At 38.6% G+C, this 12,157-nt stretch overlaps 1 protein-coding gene across 2 annotated transcripts; it reads left to right on the top strand.

Moving 5' to 3' along the window:
- Positions 1-222: 222 nt before the first annotated feature.
- On the top strand, positions 223-11,597 carry LOC141905837 (uncharacterized). 2 transcript variants are annotated; one of them, XM_074794894.1, is made up of 6 exons: positions 223-353; positions 2,201-2,322; positions 6,389-7,238; positions 7,673-7,981; positions 8,253-8,394; positions 8,743-11,597. In XM_074794894.1, exons 2-6 carry the CDS (start codon positions 2,224-2,226, stop codon positions 11,063-11,065), a joined length of 3,723 nt encoding a protein of 1,240 aa, XP_074650995.1. In that variant the 5' UTR covers positions 223-353; positions 2,201-2,223; the 3' UTR covers positions 11,066-11,597. The 2 variants fall into 2 exon arrangements, with proteins under 2 accessions (XP_074650995.1, XP_074650996.1); XM_074794895.1 differs by lacking the exon at positions 223-353 and having other exon boundaries at positions 2,021-2,322.
- The last annotated feature ends 560 nt before the right edge of the window (positions 11,598-12,157 follow it).

Genomic DNA, 12,157 nt, shown 5'->3' with positions numbered 1-12,157 from the left:
AGAATATCGAAAGAATTTAGGTGATCTGGACAGGTAGATCTTTACAAACGCGTGACTTTGCATTAAATGAAAAGAAGTCAGTCGCGACACAGAAACAAATCAATTATGGACGCATTTTCGATCATCCGATTGTTACATGAAAAAAAACTGGTTATTACAGAAGAAACGCAATTCTCCGAACATTTTAAAAAAGCCGATCAAAAACTTTTGATTTCCTTTTCATACGGCGTTCGTAAGACGACGACGACGACGACGACGTAGGTGGCAGAGTCGAGTATTCATCGATAGATCGGAAACACTGAGAATCACGAGCAGCATTAGAAACCACAGTGTTGGAGTTTTGTTATTCGAAGGTAAATAATAATAGACAAACATCAATACAAATCCTCTAACTGTAGAGTGTTGAATATTTACACTTATCCAGTAGGTGAAATGTTTATTCTATTAAGAGTAAATGATTTCAACCGTAAAACTCATTTAGTCACAAACGAGCCGAATATTCAAATTCATTTTTTTGTAATACAACGAGAAGATGTATTACAAGCTTTATAATTGTATCCTTTAATAGATACAATACCCTGACAACCGGAATATAGCGCCATAAACATTGATATCAATCAGGACTAGTTGGCAGTTCCGATTCGTGATATTTCGAGAATTTTCAATGACGTAAATGGTGAAGATTCGATAGATTAAGACATGCGTTGATAAACAGGATGTAAACTTCCGTAGAAAGGTTAATTAAATATAATAATGCGATATCAGCACATATAAATATTTCTTTTTTTAAAAGGTTTGCGTCAATGATTGAAATAAATAGACTGAATTAAGCTGTAAGTTCAATCTGAATGTTAACAAAGTAGTTCATTTAATGATCGACTTCCTATTTTTAATTATACGTTTGAATTACCAGAACTGAACAATCATATTTTCGGAAATGCGAACCTTTGACAGAATTCATCCAGGCATTTTATAGGCCAATAAAGTGTCAAATAAAATAACACGATATTAACAAATAAACTGCTACCACCACTAAACTGTGACAAACATAATGTTCATGAGTAGAAAACACTTCAAAATGCATTCACTAAAAGCAGGGGAGTAGCCGGGCTAGAAGTAAGGGGGTTCACCTCATATGAAAAGGATGCTTTTTAGTCATTGCAGGTATCCCTTAGTGCAGGGGATAAGAAGCCTATATCAAGCGGATTTTCAAAAGTGCATTTGGTCAGAAAAGGTCGGCTCAAACACCCCTAACACCATCGTAAAGAGAGAGAGAGAGAGAGAGAGAGAGAGAGAGAGAGAGAGAGAGAGAGAGAGAGAGAGAGAGAGAGAGAGAGAGAGAGAGAGAGAGAGAGAGAGAGAGAGAGAGAGAGAGAGAGAGAGAGAGAGAGAGAGAGAGAGAGAGAGAGAGAGAGAGAGAGAGAGAGAGAGAGAGAGAGAGAGAGAGAGAGAGAGAGAGAGAGAGAGAGAGAGAGAGAGAGAGAGAGAGAGAGAGAGAGAGAGAGAGAGAGAGAGAGAGAGAGAGAGAGAGAGAGAGAGAGAGAGAGAGAGAGAGAGAGAGAGAGAGAGAGAGAGAGAGAGAGAGAGAGAGAGAGAGAGAGAGAGAGAGAGAGAGAGAGAGAGAGAGAGAGAGAGAGAGAGAGAGAGAGAATCTATAATTTAACTATGTAAAGATTAGTTGATAGCTAACTCCATTGAGTAGGCTGAGCCTCATTCTGCAGTAGGCTGTAGGCTGAGCCTCATTCTGCAGTAGGCTGAGCCTCATTCTGCAGTAGGCTAAGCCTCATTCTGCAGTAGGCTGAGCGTCATTGAGTCGACTGAGCCTCATTCTGCACTAGGCTGAGGTTCATAGAGTCGGCTGAGCCTCAGTGAATATGTTTGTGTTTGAAAAATATGGTAATATTTTGACGCATGATGAAACTGATAGAAGTGTAATACAAATATTTATACAATAAATGATAAATGACCAATCTGTAAAACAGTTCCATCGTTATAACTGCAATATCAGTAATATCAGCAACATCAGCAATATCAGCAATATCAGCAATATCAGTAATATCAGCAATATCAGCCATATCAGCCCCAGGTGAGAGATTGCTGGATAATCATCGAATTTTCACTATTTTTCTGTTATATCCAATTGAATGGGTTCGGCTATGACGAGGATCCGTAAATTCTCTGATATATTTATTGTTGATAGTTGATAACGATTGATAGAGGAAAATGAAGAGAACACGAAGCGTGCATCGAAGACGAATTAAAAGCGCCAGCGATACGCCGAGAAAAATCACTTTACTCAACGGAGATTCTACTTTAAAAACAGTGAGTTATATTAGCAACAGATCGTTAGTCCGTTTAATCTGGACTGGACCGATTTAGAACGGACCAAATCAATGTTGTGCTTTCATACATTATCGCTTGCACAGATGCAACACTGCGATTGATCAATTTAGAACGGACTCTGATGTGAACGCTTGGTCAGTTCTAAATCGGAATAGAATAAATCTAAATATAACGTAGCGTGAATGCGGTAATCGTCTTTCTGGTAAACAATGTATTCGTGCGTCTTCAGCTGAATTGATTTTTATAATTGAAGAAAGATGTCAGATTTAAGCCCAATTGATGAACGAATTAACGCTTACCGAAAAGCCCATTTATTTAACCCTTAAAACCACGAGATCGACCTTCATTTTTTACCCGAATACAAATTCAATTTAACGCATGAATTGATAATTAATCAAAAGATTTAGGATAAAATTAAGTAATCAATGATTTCTACGAATGATTTTGATTAATTACTGACATATTTCATTATAAACCAGGTCTCGTCCCAGCTGCGGTGTTATAAACGGTTAAAAGCCATTTCATCAGTCACTGTCACTTATATTATACGCGTTATTCAAAGATTACTATAGAACTTCTAGGTATCGTGCAGGGCGTTTATAGAATACATGCACAATAATACACTGATTTTAAAAGGTGGTGGTTTCACTAACGCTGTCAATGCTCGACTGTACACCACATACTCAATAGAATAACGATTACATTTCCGAGTTGGTTTGAAAAGTTTAAGTATTGTTCGGTGAATTTTTAAGTTACAAACTATTGTTTGAAAATTACCAGTGAACTTCTCAAACACGAGGAAAACACAAGGAACTAATTTCCCTCTGGAGAAATACAGGAAATTTGATAAAACTCCGAAAACACGGAAATGGTTGACTGCGAAATTGTTCAAATTCTTCTCAGACATAATCTGTTTTAAGTTTACGTTCAATTATTTTCATTAGGGGTTCTGAAGGGTTTCTCTATTTCAAGGAAAGTGCATTAATAGATTATAGCATCCTGACCTGTGGGAAAGTTCCAGTTTAAGAGGGAAAACACAGAGAATTTGGAAGTGGATAGATTTATGTCGTCACCCTGTAAAATCATGTCAACATAAATAAATACTCCACTGACCTCTAGAGGACTGCAAGCATCTTGGGAACCGATAAGTTCAGCTCCGGAAATACAGAGCTTTTGCCCGATTGAAATGCGACCAGTTTCAACAAGACTTGTTAATGGTTTATCGAGTAGAGCAGGAATCTTATACCAGCCATCTGTCAATTCAATTACACCCTGAAATGAATAGCAATTTTATCAATTAGAAAATATGAATAGCATCATAGTCACAGGCTATGTAGATAGAGTATGTAAAATACCCTCAAATATTGAAGATTTAACAATGAAAATATGTTAATTAAGTGTGGCAGTTGGTCAAAAGTTGGTTAGAGTTAACCAGTGGATAGTTGACATAGTTACAATTAAAAGTTCATTGATAAAACAGTATTCATGCACCTGTTAAATCTTTAACCAGCTTTTGAGCAAATGGCCCTGGATGTTTTGCGTAGAATACTTCTACCCATATTTCACATGACAATTGTTTGAAATAAACCGCAGAAGATTGATAGAAGTAATCTATCCAAAAAACACCACGATGTTTTTATACCCAGTATAAAGTATCTAATCACTTACTGAAGACACTGTTTCAGATGGGAAATTAATAATCTTCGAGACACAAAGAATCAGTGTTTTGGTCGACGTGTCATCCCTCTCCATTATCTTCTTCAAAGCTGATCTAAAACGGATTGAACAAATTAACATCTATCATTAAATATTTGATGATATAGAATTCAAAAAGGTATCCCATTGGGAATGTTTTATTTTCAGTGCTATAGTCATCTTTAGGAATGAAATGTATTCAAGATTTCATTATTCCTAAGAAAATTAGAAGGTTTTTGTTTGAAAGAATATATAATTGGAGAACTTGACCTCATATAGTATAACATATTTGCCAGGCTTTTATTTAAGAAGAGTTTACAGAACCTGTCTCAATATATACTATTTATTTTTCATTACAAACTCTGATGAATTATACTGAAAGATGTTTAAACAGATTAACCTGACTACTACCAACGTAAATATAGTAAATATACTCGAGTAATCAAATAATTCAGTACGTATAAATATTGAAAGCACAATGAAATGCTTTTAGATTATTTATTTTTGGGAAATACGCAATAGAAAGTATTTCCATTAGAAGATTACGCTTGTGGTTCACTGGCAGCAAACGGACTGGGTTTATCTTATCATGTGAGACTATGGCCGGTAGTTTGTGACACCGAGGACAGTCACAAACTAACGCTAACAATATCACTGTCATTGTTTGAGTATAGCCGGTACTGTGGTCGACAAGATGCAGGTCAGTTCTCGAGCCTTCTATTTCGATATACATTTAAAACTAATCTTTCTAAACGTTTTCTTCAAATTCTGCGCAGAAAATCTAAAGCAGTCTAATATATACACGCATATAATCTGATTAAGAACGACGAACTGAAAAGAATAAAATTCACACGTTAATCATTCATTTTTCGTGCTATTAAAAATCAGGCTTGAATTGCACGAAATGATTGTAAATACCGATTGAGACATTCAGCGCAATCTGAATAATATATCAGTTTCTTTACGTTTGCGTGCACTTTCACCTATTAATGTTTTGATAATAAGAAATGCACCTGAAGGATATAATGGATGTAATAAATGAAATCTGCCTATAACAATATTATTTCAGCGCATTTTTAGGCCTCAATAGGTGAACATTATGTTTGTCTAGAATAAACCGTCGTTTTTCATGGAACTCGTGAAACAGTTATTGCTAAGGTAATCGTGATATGTCGCGAAGAATTTATCTCGGGGGTCTTATAATTACTATAATACGAGCAGATTTCATATTCTAAGCAGATTACGGATGAGATAGGAATATCGAAGACATGTCTGTAACTAGCTCTGAGAGCTCTAGCGCTTTGGGTCATAGATTAAATACAATACAGGAAAACAGTTATTTCATGTCTGATGAAGAAAAGGTAGGATGATTATTCCAGTCCCGAGATCTCAGATTGTGTTTATATGAACAAGTGCAATTCTAAAAGGATTTTTTGAAGGGATTGGCGTTGCGAGGGTTGCGAGGGCTGCGAGTGTTTGAACATTCGTTCCAGTTCTGGTGGTTCTCACACATAAAATTTAGGACCAAAGGGTTTTTCTCTCTTCATTTTTTGTCTTTCAAGAATTTTCTTCGCAAAAAAAATTTCCAGACTTTTTGGGCGGCACATTCGAATTTTGAAAATTTGCCCTACTATAATATGGTACAGCATAGCATCAGTTTAAATGTTACCGTTATATTATGATAGGAAATATAACAGTAGAATTCTATGAATATTTCATTTTATGTCGTAAAATTCTACGCATGAATTCTCCGTCTCTCTTTCGCGAATCGCTTAAAATTCATCGAATTCAGAAAATTTCATAAATATTCCGCGTAAAACGCGTTACAAACAAAACGAGGTCATAGTAGGGAAATCGAAATGAAAATTTCATAGCTGCCGATAATAGTAGACAATGGAAGTTAATATAGAACTCACCGCGAGAATAAATATAGCTTTCTATATTAATTCAATAAATATATTTTACACAACTTAAACCAGTTATATTTACAACCATTCGATTGTTTAATAACAAGAAATTGACATCGTCATCAAACCCACCGTTTCAGAGTCAATGGCCAAACTAGAACTTCACTGTGCCACTAATTCAACACATTTCAAGAGACGAATGATAGGAACGATAGGAACGATAGGAACGATAAAAACGTTTTTGGTTTGTAGTCATTACAGAGATTGGTGCATAGTTTCCATAGTGATAATCTCTGCCAGAAACAAGTCTGTTTTTATCACGCCGATGCAGCTTTGACATTTAATACTCAGACACCGTAACAAAAACAATTAATTATTTCAGGGCTAAGGAGAAAAAGAGATGAAAATGGCAAAAATGATAATTATAATTCCTTTTTTTTCAGGGTGAAGAGAAAGAAAAGACGATGGCAAAAAAGAAAGTGTCAACGAACGTCGACTTGCACCTGGGCGGGGAACGCCACGCCAAACTGTGCCACCTATTGGTCGATATCGGTACTATCGCGTTACGACAGGTTTTCAATCAGATATTTCCGCCGCTCGTGCTCAAAGAAAAACTAGCGAAAACCGAGCTTCAAGTTTATCTACGTCGACTTCGCAGTTCGGGTTTAATATCCGAGGAATACTGGTTTAAACTGTACCCGAAACATTCGAGACGCACGACGTCCGAGGCTTTCGACGCGACGTTACTGTTCGTATTGTTGAAGAATATCTGTCACCTGAGCGCGCCGTATCCGAACGGCTGGACCGGTAAACCGTTAGATAACGATATGACGACTGCCGCGAATATCGTGCGTCTGCAACACTTCCGTAAACAGCTCGTGTGGAGAAACTCGACGATGACCGCCGACGAGTTCATCGACATGTGGAGCGAGTTGTCGATCGTTTTATTGATGCTCGGAGGAGACGACGCCGTTAAACCGGCCATCGAAGAGATATTCGCCGAGAAATTACCGCACGAACATCAACAAGTGATTTACGACGATCTGATGAAGTGGAACGAGAGAGAAAACGAAATCGCGAAACGCGACGATTACGAACAACGTAAGAAATCGAGCACGGTCGATTGGGCGGCGTTCAGGCGTCCTCATACGGTCGCGACTTCTAAACCGAACACCGCCGCGCTCTCCTCTTCTCACAGACGTCGTAGAACAAACAACGACAGCGATTCGGAATCAACCGATTTTGGAACTGATTCGGAAATGAGCGCAGACGGAGGAAACCACAGCGCGCTAGGTAACAATACACGATCCTCTTCAACAATTCATTTTTCAGTTCGATTCTTGGGTTATTTGAAATCTTTTCATCCTTACAAATAAGTGAAATCATTGGTAATGAACTCATTAGACTCGAGATTCAAATTTAACAAACTGTGAAATCTTCAGTGCATACACTGCAGTGCAGTGTCTACATCAGCGATAGCCTTTGCTAGTACATGGCATCGCGGTGTATTAGTTACCACTGAAAGGGTTAATTAAGTCATCATAGTTGGGACAATCTGATGAAATGACTAACACTTAGCAAAATGAATTAAAAATACAAATAAGGACTAAAAATAGAGATGTCTTATGCTTAGTACAATGAATTAGAAATTGAGTACAATCGCAAGTTGGGACTGAGAGACGATTTCAGTAATGTGACGACTTTAGTTTGATAGTTGAATATTACAGGTATGCCTGCAGCTGAACGTCAAACACTGGTAAAATTCTACAAACAACTAACAGCGAATGTAAAACCAGGCGACGTAATCGACCATTTGATGAAGATGAACATTTTATCGATGCAAGACAAACAACTGATTTACGCTGACAATAAGAATCACTATAGAATGGATACGTTACTCGACGTATTGGTGAAAAAGTCGGCGTCGGCGTTCACGGAATTCTGTCGTGCCTTGAAACTTAAACATAACCTACTGCACGAGCAAATGATGAAAACATACAATAAACAAAAGAAGAAAGTGGCGAGCGTGAAGCCAGGTGAGATGATCATATACTTATTTCACTGATGCAAGTTTTCCATTTTTCGACGGAAGATTTGTTTCATTTTACCTGCCAGTATTTTATTCACACTCAGTGCATTCTCGATATCTTTGTTAAAAAGGAAAAGCTCTGCCCGTGTACCAGAAAATAGTACCAGAACTGGCCAGAAATTACGCCCAAGTGGCTTAAAAATGTCACAATTCCCCTCCAAAATGAAAGACTTCATGATAATTTTTTTGTCTTACATCTCTATATTAACTTGTTGTAGACGCAGTCACTCAATTGTCTCAAGTTCTACATTCTCACTACAAATCACTTTATCAAAAATGGATGCCGATACCGTGGCTCTCTGATGGCATTATCAACATTAAGAATTTCTTTTTGCCACCAGTACTAGCAACACCATTGGGGTAAGCGTAAAAACCAAACCTCAATTCGATATGATTAACCCTTTCAGTGCCGGTACCTAAAATACTGGAGATAATTTTGAAATTTTATGGAAAATTCCACCCCAGTGCGGTGTATAATCTGTATATCGATATATTGTGTCCACTTTACAGTGCGGTGTATTGTTAGTTTCTAATATTTCGTAATGTTAGTTAATAACATTTCATAATGTTTGACGGATTCTGCCATCTTTCAATAGAGGTTTTCAACAATTTATGATCACATGGATACACCGCACTGCGAGGTACATGGCTCTGAAAGAAAGGGTTAAGATGATGACTAGGATTATAGGAAACTCGATATACTTTCAGGGACACGGTAAGCTTACAGAATCTATTTGACAACGCGGGGATGGGAGGTGCCGGCAGAAACAAGAGAATACTGATTACAGGAATGACTGGAACTGGTAAAACTACTTTATGTCAGCGATTAACTTATGACTGGGCGACTTTAAACGCATTCTTTCCGCATGAGTATCCACTGTTAATCAGCATAGATCTGAAAACCATCACAGGCAGCATCAGAGATTACATCAGACAACAACTAACAACCGATTACAATCAGAACGCTAACGATATTTGGCAAATACTAGAAACAAATCAAAACGATGTAATATTCATGTTGGATGGCTACGACGAATTGAGCGTCGCTCGGGATCACGAAATCTACGATCTGATCGAACGCAAGATTCTACCCGATACGACGATCGTCATGACGACTAAAAACATCTACAAACAATCGTTGAATCAATTCAAAATACGTCTGACGTTGAAAGGCTTCGAAAAACGACGCATCGGAGAATTCATAAAAAAATACAGCGCTTTGACGAAAACGCCGATCGAAAGGTTTTTTCCGCTACACGAGAAAATCCACGCGGCGCAAGAATTGACGTTGAGGAAGTTCGCTAAACGGCCGCTGTTTCTATTGTATATGTGCGCGTTTTGTCTCGAGGGAAAACTCGCGTTGACGACCGAAACAATGTTCATGGAACAATACGTCGTTGCTATGCAACGCATGAACGTGAACATCTCCGGCGAGACGATCACGCAGGTACGACGAGCTACTAAACAACTCCAACAGGTGGCGCTATCCAGTCTACGAAACCACAAACTGATTTTCGACCTCGACCAGAATGCCGATTCCGAACAGGCCACTGTTCAGATTCATAATTTGGGATTTCTGCGCAAAATGAGCAGAGACGACGAACGCTTGAATGTTTATTACTTTACAAATAAAATCGTACAGGATTTTTTTGTCGCGATGATGTTTCACGGTATGAAAATTGAAGATCTCTGGGAGCACGTTCCTCAGCTTATAAACGACCCTTGGTTTCATAACGTATGTCGATTTCTGTGCGGACTTCGACGCAAAGATACGAAAACCGACCTGCTGAAAATCATATTCACCGAGCTCTCCGGGGTAAACAGAGGTATCACCGAGCTCTCCGGGGTAAACAGAGGTATCACCGAGCTCTCCGGGATAAACAGAGGTATCACCGAGCTCTCCGGGGTAAACAGAGGTATCACCGAGCTCTCCGGGGTAAACAGAGGTATCACCGAGCTCTCCGGGGTAAACTCTGGTATCGATCAAAGCGTCAATGAAGTTGATTTTTGCGCCGAGCGGAAAGAAGGACAATTAATGGATTATCAACTGTCGCTCGAGTGTTTGCACGAAATCAAAGACAACCACGAATTAACCGAACTCGTCGCGAATTCCTTACCGGCGAAAATCATCATCAAAAACGAACCGTTTACGTCGTCTTACGCTCTGATCGGATTCGCGCGAGTTATCAAACTGAATTCATCGATCGTACGAGAAATCGATCTGACCATCGATTACGCGAGTAAATCAAATCAATACGCTTTATTAGAACTAGCAGACGTCATCAACGGCAACGATCACGTCGTACAGTTAACCATTAACTGGGTTTACGAAACGTTATTCGGACAGTTTTTGGCACGAGCGTTCAACGGTAGCCAATCAATAAAATCGATACGCGTACGCGACGAGTCCGACCGATCAAACGACGACATCGCCGCGCAAGTCTGCGCCGATTTACAGAACGCCTGTCGTAAAATGAACTCGGTCGAACGATTCGAATTCGTTAACAGTAAAAACGGTTTACTGGTGAATAACGTCGTACGCAACTTACCCAAACATCTCGAACAAGTGAACCTCAGTTATTGCGTAATGACGTCATCTACGACTAAAGAACTGTGCACGTACCTGGAACGCACCGTTTCGCTGAAATCGCTGAATCTATCTTCGGTAAAACTGGAAGGAATGACGTTCGCCGCGATGGTCAAAGGTCTACGCTCAAACCTCAGTTTAATCGAATTGAATTTGAGCGATATATCGCTGGACGACAACGGAATGCACGCATTCGGCGAGGCGTTGAGTTTCAATCACAGTCTGGAGAAAGTAGATCTGAGCAGGAACGCTGCTGTATCGAAAACCGGTTATCAGTTCCTAGCGAACGCTCTGGAGAACAATCGCAAACTGAGAGTTTTACGTTTAGCCGATAATCCGGTGTCATACGCCGATAAACAGTTACTACTCGCCAAGAAAAACTGTAAATTACAAATCGAAGGAATATCCTGGGTAAACCAGTATCAGAGTAATCAATCAGAGTAAAATTAAACAGTCATGTGGTCACTATATGGACTGTGGCAATCGAGGATTCCGCTTGTGGCAAGTGAAGGTCCGACAGGGATGATAGTGCACAAGGACAACGCCACCAGATTCTTCTCATATTCAATATAAAATTGATCCATAATTTCACAAATTCTACAAATGTTGAATTGTGAAATCGCTCCTTATATAAATCCTAAACTCAAACTGAGTTTATGAATAGACATCACTTTATTTCTGATACGGGAGGCTAAAAGTCTAGTTAAACGGGGTCCTCGTTGTGTAATACTGTTTAGGGGCTGTTCGTATAATATTCAAAGGCAAAATCACAATTTTCAATACATTTAGGCAATTTCAAGCATTATGTACATTGGGAGAAGTGATGCATGAACAGCCCCTTACTGAGTTGTGATGTTATGTGTTGTGAAATATTTGCGGGTCATATTTTGTTTTTTGGTAAATTTTACACTGCCCCTGAAAATGTCGCTTAAATCTACTGGTAAACTACAACAAACCTCTCAATTATTGGACTGAAGTACAATATATTAATTAACTCTATTTCATATAATATATATATATATATACATATATATTTTCTGTATGCATGTTTACAATATCTATGAACTCGTTAATCTATTCTATAGCTGTTATAATGAATAATAAACCAATAAACTATGATTTCAGTAATCAGTATTTGAATATAGTTGTAGAACTTCCTACCTGTGACTATGGTCAATTTCCCGGTCGTATCTGTATTTGAGTTCAAGCATCACTTGATCAGGAGTTAAACGCCTTTGAAAACATAAATTTGATACATATAAATGACAATGTGAAGTTTGATTATCAGCGAGTACCGTCATAGACCTAATACCATAAACCGAATCTTTTAGGACCGGTGAAATAAATCCAGTTTACGAGGAGAAATTTAGATTGAGATTTATAGGAAGTGGCCGGATAGTGGTCCAAACTATTGTGATGTGCTTATTCAACCGCAGAAATAAGGATCCAGTAAGGATCTGGTTAGGGTCAAGAGGGCCCGGAGGATAAGGGTCTAGAAGGCCATACATCTTTCATGGTACAGTACCCACCTGCCAG

This window comes from Tubulanus polymorphus, chromosome 5 (genome assembly GCF_964204645.1).
Source record: "Tubulanus polymorphus chromosome 5, tnTubPoly1.2, whole genome shotgun sequence".
Taxonomy (NCBI): Eukaryota; Metazoa; Nemertea; class Palaeonemertea; order Tubulaniformes; family Tubulanidae; genus Tubulanus; species Tubulanus polymorphus.
Note: the sequence above shows the minus strand (reverse complement) of the source record. Positions and strands in the feature narration are given on the sequence as shown.

Coding starts and splice junctions, on each gene's coding strand:
- LOC141905837 (XM_074794894.1), top strand. CDS start 2,224: ATGAAGAGAACACGAAGCGTGCATCGAAGACGAATTAAAAGCGCCAGC. Junction 7,982..8,252: donor AGTGGCGAGCGTGAAGCCAG/GTGAGATGATCA, acceptor AACTTGTTGTAG/ACGCAGTCACTCAATTGTCT. Junction 8,395..8,742: donor GTACTAGCAACACCATTGGG/GTAAGCGTAAAA, acceptor ATATACTTTCAG/GGACACGGTAAGCTTACAGA.